This window comes from Populus alba, chromosome 1, assembly GCF_005239225.2.
Source record: "Populus alba chromosome 1, ASM523922v2, whole genome shotgun sequence".
NCBI lineage: Eukaryota > Viridiplantae > Streptophyta > Magnoliopsida > Malpighiales > Salicaceae > Populus > Populus alba.
This window is the reverse complement of record NC_133284.1, coordinates 19808991-19832186: the sequence shown is the minus strand read 5'-3', so window position 1 is coordinate 19832186 and position 23196 is coordinate 19808991. Positions and strand designations below refer to the sequence as shown.

The window sequence follows — 23196 nt, the reverse complement described above, 5'->3', positions numbered from 1 at the left end:
TTCCCCAGCAAATTAAAAAATCACTCCCCCGATCCGGAGCGTCTCGCCAAGGACGAAGGTAAGAATTGATTCTCAATCCCAAGCTTTGTTTTTTCTGTGTAATGGTGCTGATTAGAGACAAAAATTATCTAGGAATTATATGCTGCATTATCTAGGATTATCTAGGCTTCTGGGCATTCTACATTTCTACTATTACTTTGTTTGCTGCTAGAGTGTTGGGTATTTTTTTGGAGGGGGAGTTGTGCTGCCTTATCTAGGATTATCTAGGATTCTGAATCTGTGTTTGATCTTACTTGCTTTGGTGTTGCAGATTCTGCAATTTTGTATAGACAACGAAGCATTCCAACCAAGAAAAGCCTGCTGCATTCTTGTATGAACGTGGAAACTCCTCGTAAGTTCACTGCCAAGGCATTTCCATGGATCTGGTTTTCTTTTTCCATCAGTAGCTTTTTTTCTGTTTGTGTTTTTATCCAGTCAAGTTCATTGTTTTACTTAGCTAGTAAAGCCTTGAAATATTATATTCTCGTTGAAATTTGAGAGTCCAGGATGTGTTGATGAAATGCATGCATCTGTTGATAAGCATGAAAATTTTCGAATGTGAATGAAAGAAAAGAGTGTGTGTGTGTGGCTCCTGCCTTTTGTAGTGCTTCTGTTGCAGTCTTGGATTGGAATGCCTTTTCTTTTTTGTAGCCTTTTCTTTGTAGTGCTTCTGTTGAAGTTTGAGAGAGTTGTGGGGTCAAAAGACTCGGAGGCATTTTACATGATGAATCCTGATGGGTCTGGAGGTCCTGAACTTAATATTTATTTGCTTAGAGTTTAATTGGGCTGTGCCTGTGGATCTTATTAGTAGTGTCAACATCGACTTGGTATCTCAAAGCTCTCTATTGTTTTAGTTTCTAGATATCAAGTCGGTCCATTGAAGCTACTAATTATGAAAGGGGTCTTGACTCTTATAAGTATTTGTAAGCACCAATGAAACTGAGCTTATAGTTAGATATTTGTATTGTTTATTTTACTTTTATTTGAATTATATATTTTAAGATGTTTGGATATTTATATTGTTTATTTTACTTATATTGTATTTGTATTATATATTTTAAGATGTTTGGATGTTTATTTTGCGATTTTACAATTTTAGTTAAAATATTTTACTTGTGATTTTTATAATTTTTAGTTAAAACATTTTACTTTCAATTTTACGATTTTACGAGCTTACGAGTCAAGTTTATATTGTATGTTCCAAGTTTATATTGTATCTTCCGTGTCTTTTTTGATAACCTTGATTCAAACTAATTATCTGAATATTTATATTATATATATATATATATATATAAAAAAAAAAAAAAAAAAAACCCACCACGTGGACCTAACTAGTAGCTATCACTACTTAAAAGCATACCACTACCGAACAAAAACTGTTCATTGGGCTCCAGACACGGTTGTTACACAGCGTCGCGAAAAGAAAGGGGCATCAAGGTAATAGTAGCGTTATGTTGGACAGGAGAAGAGATACAAGGAAAAAGGAGCTAAATATAATAATTATATATACTTGGAGTCGCACAAGCTCAATACAAGATTGATAAAAACAAAACAAGGACGCAAAATCAACTCTTCAGTGGAGAATCTTCACAGAAAAATTCATCTTAATTTGTCTGTTCCTCTTAATTCACGGCCACCTTCTCTTGCTTGATGCTTCCAACTGAAAACACAGTATCACATAAGCAAAACAGGGTTATCAGCACCACGCAGGTAAGGAAACTGCCCGGCTAAGTTTACCGGCAACATAATAAATTACTCACGGCTCAACGCAGAAACTTCAGAGCTCTTCAATACACGCAGCCTCTTCACTGTGGACACAAACATGCTACAAACCACGTTAAAAAAGACGAAGTTAGTTTAGGTGGACATAGTCATATGTATAGTATGGAACCCAGCACAGATCAAGCATAAAATAAACATATAGTATGAATAATAGAGAATATAATATGAATGAGATCCACAGTGATAAAGATTGTGCTTACTGCCATGGGACATCCCCAGCAAGCATCATGTCTCCTTCATTATCCTCATAAACAAGGGTATATTCTCCACTTCCGTCCAATACACCCGTTATTGCCTTGGCTTCCTCTTGCTTGTCCGTGATTCCATTGGAAGAGGAATCTCTTTGAGCTATAAAAAGGACACAGAAGACATACAGAATAAGATACCCCTTGTCTATCTAGCAAGAAACACGCATATTTAAAATAAACAAGCAGCCAATGATCCATGAATACTGCAACTCAAGACACAATTAAACCAGCATAAATGGGACCAATGGATATGCCATGGCCTGTGCGGATTGTAAATGGACAGTGCATGTTAATTTATGAACGAAATAAACCTGGTGGAGTGCTTATAATTTAACACAACTATCAAATCTGACGCCTGATTGCTAAATAATAAATAAAAAGACGGTATTGCTCTATTAAAATGCGGGAATTGCTGACCACATGGGTAAAACTGTTACTTTACACAGAGGTTGCATGAACAATAACCTGCAAGAAGGCCTCTAAAGAGTTCATCAACAGCAGTGGAGAGTTTTTCGTAGGTATCATAGGCTTTCAGGTCAACTTTCCTTCCTATTGGGACACCTTCCATATTGATCTTGACAAATAACCCTTTCTTGCAAGTTTCAACTGGTTTGTTCGGAGACTCAACGGTTGGTTTTGAATAGCTGCCGCTGCTGCTTGCAAGATTCTTCCTGAAAGAACGAATTGGAGGCCAACCAACAACTGGACCAGGAGCAGTTCTGTTTTGAAGGAGCATTAAAGAGTGAGGTAGACAAGAAGTGAGTATGCAACTCATTTGTTTTTTAAAAAATCATAATTATTTGATAGTATATTTTAGAAGAGTTACAATCAAAGTACTTGAATATAAGAAAAGACAAAGAACCTAAAAATATAGAGCAGATTGAAGATTCTTAAGGAGCCCCACTTACTGTGAACTTTAAAAGGAAAAGGAAGAAAGAGTTTTCATTCAAGAAAGTGCAAAACAATAAATAATAGAGAACGAGATGAGATCAAAACTTCATTAAAAGGCACCCATGTAAAGGGGGAAAAAAACAAGAAAAGCAGAACTTAGACCAAATTGGTAGGATAAGAGTTAAGGATTCCGACAGACAAACTAAGCTAACAGGCAACATGTATCAGCAGTGAACTGGTGGAAAAATTTTAAACTATGAAAAAGAAATTATCACATGCACTAGCTCATCAATCAAATTTAAGAAGTGAAAGTAAGACCATACTGGCAGAAATTGAAAGAAACAATGACAAGGACCACACATCTAGCCAAGTAAACATGTGAATGATTATCCTCTGTCAAAAAAGCTACAAAAAAAAACAAACTGAAACAGAGAAGGTTAAAAAGCTGGAGTACCTTTTCTGAGAGCTGTTGGGCACAGCTGTATTGGCAGGAGCCGGAGGTGAAAATGCCTTCTTTTCGGCACACTGCTGCAACTCTACCACCGCTTTAGTGCAGCAGGGCTGTGAGGATTCCTTAGCCATAACAGGCAGGCTCTGTTGGGATGCAGTTGCTGTTGGTGGTGTTGATGATGATGGAAACTTGAGAAATGGAGGAGGAACCACCTGTCCCTGTTGTTGTTGATTGAACCAGACATGTGAATTCTCAGCGGAAGATGGAAACTTGGGAGCTTGTTGATTTCCATTGGTGAAGTAACCAAAAGAGTTAAGTTGAGATTCATGTCTTTCTCTATTACTGGTGTTTTTGAGAGACCAGTCTTCACCAGGAGGACCAAGCCTTAGTTCAAGCTTTTTCTCCTCTGAGGAAGATCTTTCATCTTCTCTCTTACCAAGCCATTCTCTTTCATTGGGAATCAAATCCAGCAACCGAGGACATGCCTCAACATTCTTCGAACAACCTGCCATTAATTTTCACCAGATAAAAACCACCTTGTTCTTTGACTTTTGACACAAGAAACAAGCAAGAAAACTAGAAAACTTCACAGGAACGTGAAACAGCAAGGCTTAGCAAGCTGCAAAACAGAAAAACATTATTCAAAACCGTGTGAATATGAGCAAAGAAAACAAATACTCTATTAAACAAAAGATAAGAAAAGGGGACAACGTACTGGTTACATACCTTCGTAAGCTAGCGGAATTCTTAACCAGCACTCAAAACCTTGAACACCCACATCCTCAAATCACTAAAAGAAAGCCCTTCCAAAAACAAGAAGCGAGATTTGAAGTGTTGCGGGACCTTAAGATCTCTACAAGAACCGACTTTTACAGCCTCTCATGAACCCATCAAACAGAATACACGAATATATCTCCTCTCTCTCTGAATAAGAGAAACCCCACAGAGAGAATGAATAACACAAAAAAGAAAAGGTTTTTCAACAACTCAAAGGCCAAAGGCAATGATAAGAAGAAGAGAGATAATGGTGAGTTCCACTTGCTTTTTGTGTACAAAGAGGGGATTGACTATACAAGAGAGGTGGTTTGAAGTGGAAAGGAGGAGAAACAAATGAAACAGGAGGTTAACCAGGAAAGGGTAAAAAGGGAGGGAGAGATTCCCTTTATCTATATTATCTAGAAGAGATAGCTCAAGAACCCAAAAACAAGAAACGAGGAATTTTGGAGCAAAACGCACGCAACCCAAGCAGAGGGGGAGGGGGTGGGGGAGTGGCTCTAAAAATACGCTAGGTTGTTTAGCTGAGGAAGCAAAGCGTGCTGTTGCTCTTAAAGAAAAGATACTCTCTCTCTCTTTCTCTCTCTCTCTCTCTCTTTCTCTTTCTCTCTCTCTCTCTCTCTCTCTCTCTCAACGCAAACACAACACACAATAGTGTGGTACCCTCATTAATGCACACTTCCCAAACGCCTCTCTTTATTAGAGTTCAAAGCTTAGAGAGAGAAGTAGTGTACAGTGTTTTATATTTATCCAATTTTCTTTTTTAATTTAACTTCAAAATCAATTAAAATAATATTTTATTATTATTTAAAATTTATTTTTAATATTATCACATTAAAAAAATTTTAAAATATATTAAAACATAATTTAAAATAAATAAAAATTCAAAATTTTTCAAAAATATAATATTTAAAATATATTAAAATAATATTTTTTTTTATTGTTTAAATTTTATTTTTAATATTATCACATCAAAACCATTTAAAAACACTAAAAAAAATTAATTTTAAATAAAAAAATTCAATTTTTTTAAAAAAACATAATTAAACTGCAAAAACAACCATAATTTATATATAAAAAAACTTCAAAAATAAATATGTTATTAATAATAAAAAAAAAATTGAATTTACTCTGATCTCTTTTATATATATATATATATAGTCTCTAGGCACTTTTTATGTAAGAAAAATGGTTTAGGTATTAACAAAATATGTATTATTTATCAAAATAAAATATCATTGATTCATCAAAATCAACTATCTTTGATTTATCAAAATAAAATATACCTAACTTATCATAATCATGACATTGCCCGGCTTGTGCTCATTAACTAATTAATTAGTAGCTAATTTTGTTAAGAAAAGAGTAATTAGTACAACTCCTGCCCATCCATGATCCATCAAAAAGTGTTTGAAAGAATTTATAGTACTAAGAATTCATATTTTCAGTACTTTATTTCACGGAAGTCGTTGCTTTTATCTTCGTTACTTTATAGTTATGTAAGCTTTCCACCAAAGAAATCCATGTTATTTTAATGTTAAACACCCTTTTTAGAATTAAAGCCATTGAGTTGATTATTACACATGCTCCGGGAAATGGGGGGCCACAAGGACTTGGGTTAATCCGTAGCAATAAACTCCAAAACAAGACCAGATCCAATGTTAAGACTTGCTATTAAGTCACTTAATTAAACAGGTAAGTTTAACTAATCAAGTGTTAATGCGGGTGAGAGAGGGAGGAAATGAGAAACTTCTGACTTAATTAAGACATGACTACAAGGTTAATGAGTCAGCCTTCCTTTGAGGCTCCAGAGTAAAATGATGTGCGGGAATAGTGTTTGGTTGGGTTTTTTTTACACTAATTGTAACTTAGTCCCTGTTAGGGAATGAAAAAAAAACAAAAAAACTAAGTAAACCAAGAAAATCTAAAAAAAATAACTGAAAAAATCAAACCATGAAAAAAAACTGATTAAACCGGTTTGGTTTTAGTTTTATAAGCCTGAATCAAAAAAACCGAATCGAACTGAACCCAAATTAAAAAAAATCTGAAAAAAATTGAGTCAAACTAAAAAAAAAAAAAAAACATAGTCAAACTTGAAAAAATCAAGCCAAATCCTTTTAAAACGATTTTTTTTCTAAAAACCAAACAAACCGAATAAAAATTGGCCAATTTGAACTAATTTTTATTTTTTAAAAAATTAATTTAATTATTTTTTTAATAAAAATCAAACCAAAAAAAAAATCATTCATATTCCTTGTATACAATTTAAACCAATTAATAAATCCCTATGATATAAAAAATAATTAAAAAAAATCCCTGCTGTAGGTTTGACTATATATAGTTTTTGTTCCAGACATGTCTTCTTTTCTCATAAATTTCCGTACCTTACAACTTCTCTTTCTAAGGACTAAATAATTAACTTTGTCAACCTACATATATTGAAGTGCACTCCTCTCTTTTTCTTTCTTTCTTTTGTCAAATGTTTGGTAAAACAGATAGTACAAAAATCATCTTATAGTTTAATTAAATCTTACTCTCTCTTCGTACTTTTATAAATTAAACTTTATATATTTAATAACAATTTACAACTTTGCATCCTTAATAATGCATTTAAGTCAAACTAAAGGTTTATTTTTATAATTATCTGTATGTAAAATGTAAAGTAGAGAAAGAAAGAGATGGCCAGGGTGGATTTGCATTATGGTGGAATAAAAACATGTTCTCTTTTTCTCTCTTTTATCCTCCCCTCCCCCAAACAAATGATGTATGAGCAATCAATTTAAGCTATTGAATTATTTAATTTTTATTATGATGTGAATCATAATAGCAGAATCAATTTAAGTCTGATTGCTAGCAGCACAAAGGAGGCATTCTTTTTTGCTTCTTTTGTGTAAAAGATTATGATGGACACTCAAAGATGGAATAATTAATTTAAAAAAGTTTCTTCAATATATCTATTTATAGTCTTGCATCTTATCTTAATAAAAATTCAATAACTACTAAAGACGATTCTAATTTATATCTATTACATCAAATCACAACTCATAACTTTTTAAGTTAAAAATGCTAATTTTATTCACTTCTTAACTCAAATATAACTCTAATTTAGCTTTGAAAGCTTGGTTCTCATCAAACCCACTTCCTTCAAGAGAATCCTTGTCCTTGAGGTCGATTTTTGGGGATTGTAAATTCTTCATTACAAGCTCCCGTTGGTTTCTCATTGGAATAATTACAAAAATTATCTTATGGTTTGATCTGAATTTCACTTTCTCTTCATATTTTCATAAATTAAACTTTATATGTTTAATAAATGAAAATGTTGGTACCTTACCTCATGTATGGAATTATACTAACTGTTGTAACATGTCCTTAAGGTGAAAATCAAATTCAAGTCTTTTTTATTTTTATTAAAGCAATGTTTAAAAAAAATGATGAAGATCTACAATAATAAAATAAAAAAAATAGTTTGTATCTTCTCTCACCTTATAACTCATGAGTTTGTTCCTAACTTCCTTCCAACACATAAGAACTATATATAAAAAAAACCTTTCATCCCCAAACAAACTTTTATGTTATACTCAAGCTATCTTTTGGAAATAATTCATACCCATTCATGCCTTTTACTTGACAAATACTTGCAAAACATAGCATCCATTATCATATAAAGTTATTAACATTCAATGGAAAATGGGTCACAAAAAATCATAAACTGCAATCTAAACTTCTTGAAGTCCAAAACTTGCTTTTAGCATTAATTGTTCTCAATCACAATATGTGTACAAATGTTAGTTTAAATAAAAATCATGTATCAACAAAAAAGGCATAAAATGATTGGGGGTAGATAGAACCATACCTGTATTAACGATGGTAAATTGTTGTTGTTATTTCTAAAAAGGCTCTAGATTTTCTCTCTTTAAGGAAGTCAAAATCTAGAGAGTTACAACCTTGAAGATAAGTGGAGAAAGCTTTATACGCACTAAATCTTGTCTTATTGGGATTTTGATGAAAAATGTTATCACTTTAAGGTTAGGACAACAAGTTATAAATAAGGTTGATTTGACTTAATTCTTGAATGGTTAAATGGTTGTCCGGTGTTTTAGGATAAAGGTCTTAGCTAGGGTTACACCGGTGTTTAATGACTAAGTGATGGTGTTGGAAAGATGGAGGTTGTGATGTGTGTAATTTGCAGTGGAGGCTATGACAAATTGGGTGAAAGGAAAAGGAGAAGGATGAAAAGGGTGATGTTGGTTTACAAGAAGAAGAAGGGAACAACATGAATTGAGAGTTTCTGATCTCTTTTGTTTAGGTCTATTTTTCTGTATCTCTCTCTTTCTAGGATTTCTTTATAATATGAGAGTCCAAAGCATCTAGAATTCAAAGTTGCAAACAAACTTTTTTTTTTTTTCAAATTTAAATTTGATTAAAATTTGAATTGAAAAGGATAATATACGCTTATAATTTATTTCAGCTGAATATCAGAAAAAACATATATTACAGTCCATAATTTTCACAAATTAACAAATTTGACCTTAATCAAAATCAATCCATGATCTTCAACTTCCTTCTTAATTAAGCATTCATCTATTAAAATTTGATTGCCAAAATTTATAACCTTGTCCATATTAGTTCTTAAACTTTCAAATTATGTAGTCTTGATCAATTTCAATTTATTTTCTAAAATTTCTCCAGCAAGACCCCAAATAGTCCATCTACCTAGCGTTTTGACCAGCTGGAATTTAAATATCTACTCGATTTTGATTCGAAACATTTTTATATAAACCTAAAACTAGGTTATGACAAGTTTCATGAGCAAGAAATTCACACATAGAACAATTAGATACACACAATCTTTTTTTATTTAAATAAATAGCCATTAAACCTATAAAATTTGTCAAATATCAAATTCTCACATGCTTTACAAACCCAATCAAAATCATCACCATTATTATACAAATCTTTCACATACTCAAGCCTTAATAATTTAGCATTCAAAATTGAAAAAAGTGCACACTTTCGTGATAGTGCATCAAACACTATATTTTTTTTATTGAGTTTATATTTTATCATATTAGAAATGTTTTTATAAACTCAACCTTCTTAGCATGTTGTTATCTCAACTTTTTTTGGCCCTTTCAATTCTTTCAATGATTTATGATTAGAATGGATTATGAATTCCTTAGACTATAAGTGATGTTGTCAGGTCTCCAATGCTTTCACCAAAACATAAAGCTCTTATATGTAAAATAATTCAAGGCTGCATCATTAAGTTTTTCACTAAAATATGTTATAGGCTATTTTACCTACATTAAAGCAACCTTAATACCTATCTTTAAGGCATCACATTCAATTTCAAAAGTTTTTGTAAAGTTAAGTAATAATATCAATGAAGCCAAAACCAATTTTTCCTTTAACAAGTTAAATGCATGCTCTTATTTACTACCCTATTTAAATCTTACTGATTTTTTAATAATTTTAGTTAAAGGTGCAGCTAAAATGTTGAAATCTTTAACAAATCTCCTATAAAAGCTAGTTAAAACATGAAAACTTCTAACCTTTGTGATTGACTTAGATTTAGGCTATTCTTGGATAACCTTTATTTTTTCCTTATCCATATCAATTTTTTTTGTACCAACAACATAACCAAGAAAGATATTTTTCTCCATGTGAAAGTCACAATATTTCAGATTAACATATAAATATTCTTCCCTTAAAACATCAAATACATTCTTTAAATGTATAACATGCTCATCTAAATTCTTGTTATAAATCAAAATATCATCAAAATAATCCATAACAAACTTACCTATAAAATTGCATAAAATATGGTCCATTAATCTCATTAAAGTATTAGGTGTATTAGTCAGTCCAAAAAGCATAATTAACCACTCATACAAACTACATTTAGTTTTAAAGGTAGTTTTCATTCTTTTCCATTTTTCATTATAATTTGATAATATTTACTTTTCAAATTAATTTTAAAAAACACAAAATCAATGTAATATATAATCAAGTCGAGGAATTAGGTGTTTATGTTATACCATAATATTATCGATTGCATTACAATCAACACATATTCTTCAAGTCCTATTCTTTGTTGGTACCAATAACACTGAAACTACACGTAGACTCATGCTTTCTCTTATGTATCCTTGTACCCCTTTTGACATTAACTCCCCCACTTGCCTTTAAAGTTTCTTTGTCTCCTCAAGATTACTTCTATAGGCTGATAGGTTAGGTATTGTTGCTTTAGATAGAAGATGAATTTGATGTTCAACTCCCCTAATAAATGGCAACCCACTAAAAATCTCATTAGAAAAAATATCCTCATAATCCTGTAATAAATAAACACAAATACTAGGAATATAAGGATCAAGTTCATTAATATTAAAATATATCTCTTTATACATAAGTAAAATCATAAGCGTATCAAAAAATAAGTATTATTAATCTCATTCCCTTTTGTATAAAAACTAACATGTTTATTTATTTTTCCATACTTTTTTATTTTCTCACCATTTCTTTATTCTCTCCTCTCTTTTTCTCTTTTATTGACCGAAACCCTATTTTTCTCCATTTTGACTTATCTTTTCTCTTAGTTCTCCCATTATTTTTACTTTTCCTTGCATTTTCACATGGCTCTTTTGAACTTTCAACTTCACTTTTCTTTTTCAGCTTCAGTTTATCTTCATAAACTTGTCTAGGTGACAATGGTACAAAAGTGAAAGCCTTTTCATTCTTTTCAAAAGAATATATTTTTTAAAACCCATAATACTTCGCTTTCTTATCAAAATGCAAAAGATAGCCCAACAATAGATGAATAGAATACATAGAAACAACATCACACAAAACTTTATCCTTATACTTTCCATCTAAAACAAAATCAAAACATGTTTAGTAACTCTTAATTTACCATATTCATTCAACCATTGAAGTCTATAAAATCTTTTATTCTTTAAATTCAATTTTCTAACAAGTGTAGCATTATCAACACTAGCATAACTCACATTATCAATAATTATAATACATACTTTGTTACTTATATGGCATCTAGCATGGAAGATATTCTTTTTTTTTTCTCCACATCATCATCCTTGATCCAAACATTAAGTGATCTTATAATTATCAAAGCCTTTTCATCAACTTGATACTCAATATCATTACAATCATCAAGTAATGGCGTCCCATCCTCTTTTAATATGTCATTTCTTGATTTAATCTTTTCAAGTTCTCTCATAACCATAACCTTGATAATTTTATTCATTGTCTTTTCTGTAAATATCTATTGTTATAATTATTTAATTAAAAAAAAAATAAATTTTAAAAGATAAAGTTGTTAAACTCGATTAAGACCATCTAAATCACATATTAGATGCTTAACCGACGTCAATTTAAGACGTCATTTCTCTAATAATTTTTTTAATTAAAAAAATATTAAATCAATTATTTTTAATCAAATTAGATTTTAGCCCGATCAACTAAGTTGTTAATACACTTGTCAAGTTAATTAAACCACACCAAGTCAATTATCATCCAATTTTATTTAAATCCATCTTAGTATAGAGACTCAATCAACAAGTCATCATATTAAGCCAAAAATACAAATTATCTAAGTTTAATCATATTGCTAAAAAACATTTTGTGCCAACGCATGTATAAATGACTAGTATAAACTACACTATAAAGGGAAGAGGAACAACTATAAACCCCAAACAAGAAGGTTAGTTAACTGAATCATGTGGTTAAAACCTAGGATACGTAACCATGAGTGAGCTTGGTCGGTGGGTGCTGGTCTAGTCTGCTAGTGGCCTATGGCCTATGGTTATGGGGTTGGATACAGGGAAACGAAATCTGGTTTAGATCCTCTGGGGCTCTACTTGCTGACTGGGCCGGTGTTTGTAAACGCAGGACTGACTCACACGTGTCAAGTCTTTCAACACCCCTTGCTTTAATTTGGGGTCCACTTGTTAAACTTCCTTTTCCCTCCACCTTGCATTGGAGGTTTGTGAGCGGACGAGATCTTTACAAGCCGAACTCTTTTTGCCCTCCGACCAAACATGTCCGCATCTGAACGCTTCGTCGCTTCTGGAGGGTCGGCAGCAAACATTAGAGAATGGTTCTGCTTCATTTAACGATTATTGAAACTAACATTATCATTCTTGTTATTTAGAGCTCCGTTTATTTGTAAAAAAATAGTATTTTTTTTAAAAATAATTTTTTTTAAATAAATTCCAAAAAAAATAAGTTATTTTTTGATATCTGGTAATGTCATAAAAAATAAATTGAAAAATAATTTTCAATATTTTGGTTATGTTTACGAAAAATAAGCTGGAAAATAACTTAATAATGTTTTTTTTTCAAGTCTATTAAAATAATAATAAAAAAATCTAATTTCATAAATTATTTCAAATAAAAAAAATAATAGGGATAAAATCTAATAGATAAAAAAATTGAAAAGATAATAAAATTAAAATAATAATAATAATTACAATTTCATAAATTATTTTAAATAAAATAGTAACAATCAAAATAACGAGGACCAAATTTGATAGATAAAAATTTTCAATTTTAAAAAATGATAAGAGAAAAGTAAATAACAATCATAAAAATAAGGATCAAAGTTAATATAAAAATTAAATTAAATCAAATTTTAAAGGATGAATTTGAAGGAAAAAAAAAAGATTCAAACAAAATATATAGCAATCAAAAGTTTGAGATCAAATTTGACATAATCAATAAATAATATGATATTTTTAATTTTTTTACAAATTCTGGAAAGTGTTTTTTCGCTCAAAATAAAAGGAAAACACTTTCTTGAAAATCAAACCAAATCTTTCTTTGACAGGAAAGTGTTTTTCATTGACCGAAAAGTGTTTTTCGTTGACTACCTTTCTAATGACAAACAAACACAGGAAAGTTTAGAAACAAACGCACCCTAGAATGCACTTTATCATTTTTCAAGCTAAGTTGCAAGTCTAATTAAATTTTTTTACAAAAAATATCTAGATGTTGTTGATATATTTTTTTAATAGAAAGTTTCTTTTTTTTTTTTAATTATATAAAAAGTTAATTTAATGTAACTTGGTCTACATGACAAGTCTAAAGATAACCCCGAACGACCAATAAAAATATAATTTAACTAAAATTTTTAAAATATTAAAACGAGAACATATTAGGTCGTTTCAGGTTAATTCGATTTAACCTATTAAATTTGTTACCCAGGTTATGAGACCCTGATAACTCTATAGAAATCAAATATTTTTTTTATTAAACTTAATTTTTATTTAATCTAATGTTGAATGATAAAATTAAAAATAAAATTCAAATAAAAAAATAAACCAAGTCAAACTGAGTTAACTCGCTAAACCTAGGTCATGAGACTAAGATAATTAATAGAAAGCAAATTGATATAAATTATGAAATTTAATTTTTAAATAATTCAATGCTGAATGATGAAATTTAAATTTTTTTTAAAAAAAAAACCACTAAAGTCAACTGACCAAAATCGTAACTTGGGTCATGAGACCAATATTACCGCATAGAATATAAACTAAAATAAATTATAAAGTTTAATTCTCAATCAACCAAATATTAAAGAATGAGATTAAAAAAGCATTAACTAAAAAAGAATAAAAAAACTCGACTCAACCAACTAAAACAAAGTCAATAAAATGTTTCATTAAATAGTAAGAGAAAACTATGAAACAAAATAGAAGAACACTTGACTATCCAATAGGTAGTCAGTAATAAGAGCTTAGACCAAGAAGTTTGCTTCTCCTGTGATCTCAGGTTTAAATTTTATAGTCACTAATATAATGATCATAGAGATTTACATGGTCGTTAACTTCATAGAATTTATAAAATTAATCAAAATACATACGAGCTGATCCGAACAACTATAATAATAATAATAAAAAAAAAAACAGTTGTTTGATCGTTGGACATGCATACAAAGAAAATATGACTACGAATACACACTGTAGCATTTCAAATAATTCCCCATTTTGTTATAGTTTAATAGAATTTATTTAATTATGAAACTATTCATATTAATTTTATTAAAAATGATGAAGGATCTTTTTCAGTGCCACCTTTTTATTTTATTAGAGTTTTATTGGAATTTATATTATACAATGAGTAGTTTTTTTTTTTTTTCATTGCATAATAATTAAATAAACTAGAATTATTGAGGGTCAAATCTTCTTCATTCAGCACAGTGCCTTATCACATGGGAAGAATTAAATTTTGTGATGCCATTAGGATATATAAAACATCATTTCTTTAATCCAATTTCTTACGAAAATGCTGCCGACAGTCAATTTTGTTACAGTGTACAATTTCATGGTATCAACCTGTAACATTCAAGCTTACTTTGTTATTTACGGGATTAGCATTTCTTTTTTATTTCAAAATAAAAAATTTATTATTTTATTTTAAATTTTATCACCCGACGAACGAATCAAAGAAGAAAATCTTAGTAGTTGTTTGGTAGTTGAACACGACATCTTACTTGGTGTAACACTTGAATCACGAGGAAGCCGAATTAACTTAAAATAACATCACTTCAATTGTTTTAAATAAAAGATTGAAACGTTATTGTTTTAAATAAAAATTAAAAAAGAATCATTATAATTAAGTTGATTGGGTGTATAGATAAACTATTTAGGAGTGTGGTTGTGATTGTTTTTTAAAGTGATTTTCATGCTAAAATACATTAAAATATATTTTTTTATTTTTTAAAAATTTATTTTTGAGATCAATACATCAAAACAATTCAAAATATACTAAAAAAAATTAATTTTTAATAAAAAATTAAAACTTTTCAATAATCACATTTCCAAACACTTATCTAAACTAAATTCCAAGTTAATAGGTCATTAAATAAACTAGCTTTTAATAACTAAGATTGAACAATAACCTTGCTGTTGCTTATTGCCACGTGGATTAAGGAAGAGGTGGAATCTCAAAATAGTTTTTTGGTTGGGCTCCTTTCATTGCTTCTCCTATTAACACTCCATTTGTTTTTGTACTATGGTCTACGTATTACCTTAATTTGAAAATGTATATTTTTACATCAATCCCACTGAGAATTCTTAAAATATTAATTAAAAATCAATATATATATATATATATATATATATATATATATATATAATATATATATCACATCATACTTTTTAGACAAACTTTCCTGCATTATCTTTAATAATAATAATAATAATAATAAAAAACCCTCCAATATCACTTGCAAACACATTCCCTCAGCGCATTGGAGTCATAACCATCAACAGATCACGAATTTAATCTAAGATTGATTTTATTTCACTTAAGTTTGGTTACATTCTATGTAAGATGAGGTTAAATAAATATCTTATTTTTGTATTTGCTTATACTAATTAATACACACACACTCGTATATAAAACTATTTACAATAATTTTTTAAAAAACAGTACTTGATGAAAATATAAGCTCAATTTAGCATTGTGTATGGGGAGTTTTTTTGCAAATGTAATACATGCCAAAAACCTTTTTTTGGTAAACAAGCAAAACTAATATATATATGTGTGTGTGTGTATATATTAAAAAAATTACAAATTATAATAGTTTTGCATTGTTTTTAATACTATAACCTAACAAATAGGTAATTGGAAACAACAAAATCTATTGAATAAAAAGCCAATCAGTGAGTTATGCAAATAAAAACAGCGTTACCTATTCCCATCAGTATAACCCAAAACAAATCTACTAAGGAAATTATATTTCCTATTTAAATAGAGAGTCTATTAAAAAAATGTGATTTTTTTTTAATTTTACAAAAGAATATATAGATTTGTTTTTAATTTAAAAAACAAAAAAAAAAAGAAGTCCCCTATTTGTAACAAACCCTATTAAAAAAAACTATTTTTATTAAAAAAAATAAAAAAAATTTTTAAATTTAGATCACCAATACGTTTTTTTTAATTTTTTAAAAATTGTTTTTTTAATCGAGTTTGTATACAATTAGAAAGAAATCGTTTATTCTTTTGTAAAATTAAAAAATTCAAGGGTAGATTGGGATTCTTATTATTCTTTCCTATAAAAAACATAATTAAATCTTTTTAGAAAATTAAAAATATTTTTCTTAATAGAGTTTGTATACAAATAGAGAATTTAATTATATTTTTTTTTATTGTAGAAAAGAATAATTAAGAATATTAATCTAACAAACTCTTGCACCTTCATCTTTTTAATCATTAAGAAGAATAAATATTTTTTTTATAAAATTCATATACAAATAGAAAACATATTTTTTTAGGTTATGCTAACGGAAACATCTATCCTTAACATATTGATTTTTTTTTATTCAATGAGTTGCAATATCCGGAAATCTCTACTTATTAATTAATAAAAAAAATTGAAAAAGGGAAAATTTATTTTATCTATCCTAACAAAATACTATTAATTTAATTTTATCTATGGACATTAAATTTGTTAGGAATTAATTTTTATAATTTTTCTCAATTTATTTTTTATAAGGTTATCCCAATTTTATTATCTGGACCGCCAGTTTGACTGGTTGGCTCATGTTTTTTCTCCTCTTTTTAATTGACCTTTTTATCTTTTAATTTTATCCTCTAACATTAAGTTAATAAAAAATTGGGCTTTATGATTTATTTAGATTTTTTTTATGATGTTATTTTCATCTCATGACTCGAGTTACTAGTTTGGCAGGTTTAACCCAAGTTGTTTTTATGTTCCTTTTTTAATTGATTTTTCAATTTTAATTTCATTCTTCAACATTAGATTTATTGGAGATTGAGCTTTATAATTTGTTTCAATTTGCTTTCTATTGAGTAATCATGGTCCTATAATCCAAATTTAAGTTTGGCAGGATAACCCAAGTTGAATCGGTTTATTTTTTTAATCTTATTTTTAATTGATTTTTTTTTCAGTTTCATTCTTCAACATTGGATTTATTAAAAATTGATCTTTATAATTTAAATTTTTTTTTTTCTATGAGACTATCATGGTCTCATAACTCAACACGTGGATCAACAGGTTAACCCAGGTTGATCCAAATTAATTCATTATGTTTTCATCTCAATATTTATAAAAACAAATATGTTATCTTGAATTTTTTTTAGTCAAACAATATTTTTACCAATATTATAGGTTGCTTTTAGACCCGTCAAGTTGACTGGATCACATCAAATTAATTCCCACACAATTTGATTTTTTCTCTACAATTAAAAACATTAGTAGTTACTAAATATTTTTTATATTAAAAAATGATCCAAACTTATAGTTAACAAAACAACACAACAAAATACATTAAAAGCATATAAAAAAGTCTATCTATCTACGCTTGTATCATTTACTGAATGATCTAGGTTCATTGATAACATGATTGCCTTCGACTTGAGTGCTTTATCCTCAATCACGACATCATCAAGAGTTAATGTCTCTCCAAAGTTTGCAAGTGCATTGCAGTAAATAGTGAATCATTAAGATACATAGATGTATCCTTCATTTTCTTGTCAAGATTACAAAGCAAATAGGTGGGCTCTTGACCTTGTCATAACAACAAGTCAACCTAATATTCATCAAACACATAGATTAAATTAAAGGTTCTTTTAATAAAATGCATTGTTCAACATATATTATTAATTATAAAAAGTTATGATTATTTACAGTGTTTAAAATATATTACACATGATGCTCATAACTCTATTGGTGGAGAAACTTGCTCGGAGTCTAGTGTGATGACCTTACATATAATACCCATACACTAAATCATATAATCCTTTTTTGTAATCACAAGATGCATTTCAGTAAATATTTCGTTCATCTATGCATCTCACTGTGATATATAAGTTTCATGAAAACTTAACTAATTGTAATCATTAATTTTACCCTCTATAATTTATGTCATGGAATACATCACTTGTATCAATATCGATTGGAATGTGTTGCCTATAGTTGAACTATCGTATTGCCTGATCTGGGCAAAGTAACTCATCCATCTCAAAAAAATCAGTGGGACTATCAGCCCTCATGAATCCCATCTTATTTATACGAGGTAACCATCGATGTCTTGTCTTACTATGTAACTAGATACCACATGATAATTCAGAGTATATGAGTTGGTTCAGGCACCATTTTGTTGTCTATATATCAACTCCACTAGCATAAGTAATAAGAGCAACTACCAATTTATGATCTTTGGTTTATGATCTTTGTACGGAGTCCATATAACCTGCAATACAAGTATATAAAAAAAATATTAAATGGCAATAATAGGTAAAAGTTAAGTTGAATTATGATATCAATTGTTCAAGAAATACCTGGATAAGCTACTTACTATTTAGAGCAATCCGATAAAATGACAGCATATATGTGTGATTATTATTAAACAACCTAGTCACACACCTCCTAACATTACAATCCACGAGCTTATTAACATTTTTTAAAGTGGCATTTAGACAATATAATTACATATAATTATTTTAAATATTGCATTACCTATATCATAATGAGAGTTGAAGTGTAACCCTTATAATCTAGATAATTATAACTAGCTTCTTCAGAATATAAGGTTGACCCACATAAGAATCTTACTAGGACCATAACTATTATTAAAAAAAAACATGTAAGTTATTTTTTATTTTATATTGCCTACAAACATTTGAGATGTAGATGCAAATTTTAGATTGTTTAATTTATACATGTAAAAATAGTAAACATCCCCCAACATATTTTTTCATTTTCATACATGCAACATATAGATGTTTGTATAGACATCCCAAGATAGAAAACCCTAGCTATATATGGAGATCACGTTAAAATCCTTAAGAAGCATAAGATAAATAAGAGGCATATATATCCTTGTGAGATTTGTGAATAGAATGCTTCCAAACATATGTAGTATATATGCTCTAGCATACTAGCATAAGCTTCCAATGATCAGACTAAGATTTACATATACTTAACATATTTAAATTATAATTTAATGCACATTTGCATAAGACCTTATTGTCAACATCATTTGGTGATATGGTAAATATCTTTTCAAGCCATTTAAGGTGTATGCTACCCTTTTCAATTCATTATAAAAACGTGTCAATCTAAATGCATGCTCATATGGCGTAACCTAGTTATGCACCTTGCTAGATATGACTGCTCGCTTATCAATGAGAAGTCTAAGTAGAGCTGTAACGTCCTACAATATGGGTGTCATCTCCCTATGTATGAGGTGAAACATGTGTGTCTCATGTCTTCATCGTTTAATCAGTGAATATATCAAGCCATAATCAAGTTTGATTTGATCTAGATAACTAATGCATAAAAAACTTGCCTGAAACACAAATAGCTTAACCCAATCATGTAATTTCATAACTAATATGTCCGAAAATACATATGAACCTCATGTTGCAACACAATATAAAACACAAGTACATTGAATGCTAAGTAATAAAAGTGTTAATTAAAGTTAGATTTACTTACAACACCAACAAGTACGTCATATGATCCATGTTTATCCTATAACTGCATGGCAAAAGTATCAACGAGTATGGTAAGCATATTCTGTGACTTGAATTCTCCATCAAAATAATTAGAAGTTTCAGGAAAGTTAGTCTCATAATGTGTATGCCATTATGAAAATAAGATCTGACATCTCACTTGCACGACATCCTACATAAAGTTAACATTCATGAATATATATATTTTTTTATGAACTAAGAATGTTCATGAACATGTTTCATAAACTATGAACATTCATCATAATTAATAAATAATCATAAATTATGAGTAATTAATGTTTTAGCTTCCAATTCATATAAACAAGTGTCTTGGATGGGTAAGAATGTATTCAAAAACTTCCAAAGCTCTTTCCTTCCTTTATTGTTGGGTTTTTTAGACATGCTCTTCTACCCTTGTTTCTACTATAGAACATATGTTTGGTTTTTATTGAGAATTGAGTATAATTCCTTTGAGTTTGTTGGATCTTATTCAGGAGTGCACCTAAACAATGATGAATTTTTGGAATCTTGAGAGGCTTATTAAAGTTAGTTCTTTTACACCAAGTGATTAATAATAAAACTTTAAAAACAAAGAATTAATAATTGACAATAACATAAATTTTGGATTGGGTATGTTTTAGGAACTTCAACAAGTAAGTACTCTAAACTAGTTTTGTTTTAAGTATAATTTTAATATTTGTTTAGTTTGCATGCTAGGATTGTTTTTCCTATATCTTTTGCAAGTTTATATATTTGCTTAATATGGATGCTATAATGATTATAAAATTATCATGTTTTTGTATGTTTGCATGATTATAAATTAAATAAATAGACCCACCTGTTTAATCATTAACTATAATTAAAATTGATCACTGTTTTATTGTAGCACGGAATAATGTTCATTGTGGGTGAATTCACTGTGGATTGTATTGTTTTGCACTGTAGTGCGGGTACTTTAGATCGTGAGTGCTTTAACTATGGACTGCACTGTTTGGTGGGGGCATATGTGAGGCTGCAGCCATTAGACTCCAAGTGTCGGTTGGAGGTGGACCCATTGAGGTTGCACACACATTGCACATTGGCTGCCTGGGGGCTAGACACACCCATGCGCACACGTGGCGCTTGGGATGCATACCTGGGACTGGGCACAACCCAGCGCACACGTGGTGCTTAGGTCGTCTGCCTGGGGGTTGGACAGACCCTAGCACACATGTGGCGCTAGGGTCGTGTTAGGTGTGTCCATGCCCACGCCCCGCTTAGGGATATTTGACACTTGGATCATTCTGCTGGACCTAAGCGGAATGGTTTCTGCGTCAAGATCCAAGATCAATGGGTCATGCGTAAGGAACCAATTCTAAATATTATTATTTGTTTTAAAAATATTATTATTTTTATTATAATTAATATTATTACTAAAATAATTAATAAATTTCAAAGAAAATATTACTATTAATATTGAAAACATATCATTATTAATATTATAAATTTTTATAGTGTTTTTTTTATAAAATTAAAAAGTGAGCTCGCGGCGTAGTATCATTAAAAATATTAAAAATTCTAGGTATTAATATAAAACATATTATAATTTACATTGTAAATATTATTATTTTTCTTATAACACAAAGTATTCATATAAAACATATTATTTTTCTTATTATTCAAAATATTCATATCAAAATATTATTATTTTTCTTATAATTCAACATATGCATATCAAAGATATTACTATTGGTTTTATAATATTATTATTTTTATATGAATTTAAATTTTTAATATAAAAAAATATTATTATTTGTGTTTTCAATATTCTTGGAATTAAAAATAGTATTATTTTTATTATGAATATTATTATTTTTACTATAATAAAAAAGTATTAATATTAAAAATATTATCTTTGGTGTTATAAATATTATTATTTTTATAATAAGTAATATTATTAATAAAATAATTACTAAATTAGAAAATGAATTATTCTTAATATTGAAAAACAAGTATAGATTTGATTTGAAAGAGAAAACTAAAAATTACTATTACTATTACTATTACTATTATTATCATCATCATTAATAAATTTTAAAAACTGTTATTATTATCGAATAACAACTACATGGGGACACGTGATGATTGGGCTGCTGCCTAGGGGTTAGGCACACCCCTGCTCCCACGTGGTCCTTGGGTCCTGCTTCAGTGCTGGGCACACCCCTGCGCGTACGTGGCGTTTGGGTTGCGCAGGGCGGGAACCATGCCCGCTACCCACTTAGAGACACCTGGCGCTTGGCTCATTGCGTTGGAACCAAGAGAAATGGGTCTGTCATCAAGACCTAAGATCAATGGGTCGTGTGTCAGGATCCAATTTTGTTTGGTCCTGCATCAAGACCCAAGGTTCTCGGATACTAGGATTCTAATTATTATTATTTGTTTTATAAATATTATTAGTTTTATTATGATTAATATTAGCAATAAAATAATTAATAAATTTAAAAGAAAATATTACTATTAATATTGAAAACATATTATCATTTATATTATCAATTTTAGGGTATTTGTTTTTATAAAAATAAAATGTTAGCCTGCGACGTAGTATTATTAAAAATATTCAACATTTCTAGGTATTAATATAAAAAATATTATAATCTATGTTGTATGTTGTAAATATTATTATTTTCTTATAATACAAAGTATTCATAAAAAAAATATATATTTTTTTATTATTCAAAGTATTCATATCAAAATATTTTTATTTGGGTTCTAAATATTATTATTTTTATTATAATTTAACATATTCATATCAAAGATATTATCATTTGTGTTATAATATTACTATTTTTATAGAAATTCAAATTTTTAATATAAAAAATATTATTATTTGTGTTCTCAATATTCTTGGAATTAAAAATATTATTATTTGTATTATAAATATTATTATTTTTACTATAATAAAAAATATTAATATTAAAAATATTATTTTTTGTATTATAAATAATATTATTACCAGGACTCAACTTTTTTAAAAGGTGAGTACACCAAACTAGTTTTATGACTATTTGGTCTCATACCAAATGAATCAAACATGTCAAGTATAATAAATCTTTATGTGACAAGTGATGGGTGACGTGGCGAAAAACACTGATAAGTATACTTTTACTGTTTTACATAGATTCCATTCATATGATAACTCCCACTTGTTTAAAAAATACTTTGTTGATAATGATTAAGTTTGTGGTAATATACTGTTTAAGTTCGTCTCAATTGCATGTTTTCTGCAAAGCGAGAATAAAGTGTGAGGTTAAAATATGATTTCTAAACACTAGTTTTCTCTGATGTTTGGAAGTCCGTTAGTATGCTACAAGATTTTAGTCAATGATAACGGTTAAATTAAATGGAGGAAAAATATTTGCTTAAAACATGATAATTTAAAAACATTAAAAAGTTGGGCTTGCAAGTCTTGATAGTAATTTCAAGAATTTTGCCTTAATTTTTCCTTTTTTTTTTTTTTTTTTTTAGAAATTGCAT

The 23196-nt window shown here is 29.0% G+C and overlaps 1 protein-coding gene across 3 annotated transcripts; it reads right to left on the bottom strand.

Moving 5' to 3' along the window:
• Positions 1-1510: 1510 nt before the first annotated feature.
• LOC118042603 (auxin-responsive protein IAA26) lies at positions 1511-4823 on the bottom strand. 3 transcript variants are annotated; one of them, XM_073406642.1, is made up of 6 exons: positions 4127-4822; positions 3415-4030; positions 2535-2788; positions 2022-2169; positions 1800-1864; positions 1511-1699 (listed from the first exon to the last, which is right to left on the bottom strand). In XM_073406642.1, the coding sequence occupies exons 2-6, from the start codon at positions 3921-3923 to the stop codon at positions 1662-1664; spliced, it is 1014 nt and encodes a 337-aa protein (XP_073262743.1). In that variant the 5' UTR covers positions 3924-4030; positions 4127-4822; the 3' UTR covers positions 1511-1661. The 3 variants fall into 3 exon arrangements, with proteins under 3 accessions (XP_073262743.1, XP_034906205.1, XP_034906206.1); XM_035050314.2 differs by having other exon boundaries at positions 4138-4822; XM_035050315.2 differs by lacking the exon at positions 1511-1699 and having other exon boundaries at positions 1792-1864; positions 4138-4823.
• Positions 4824-23196: the final 18373 nt, after the last annotated feature.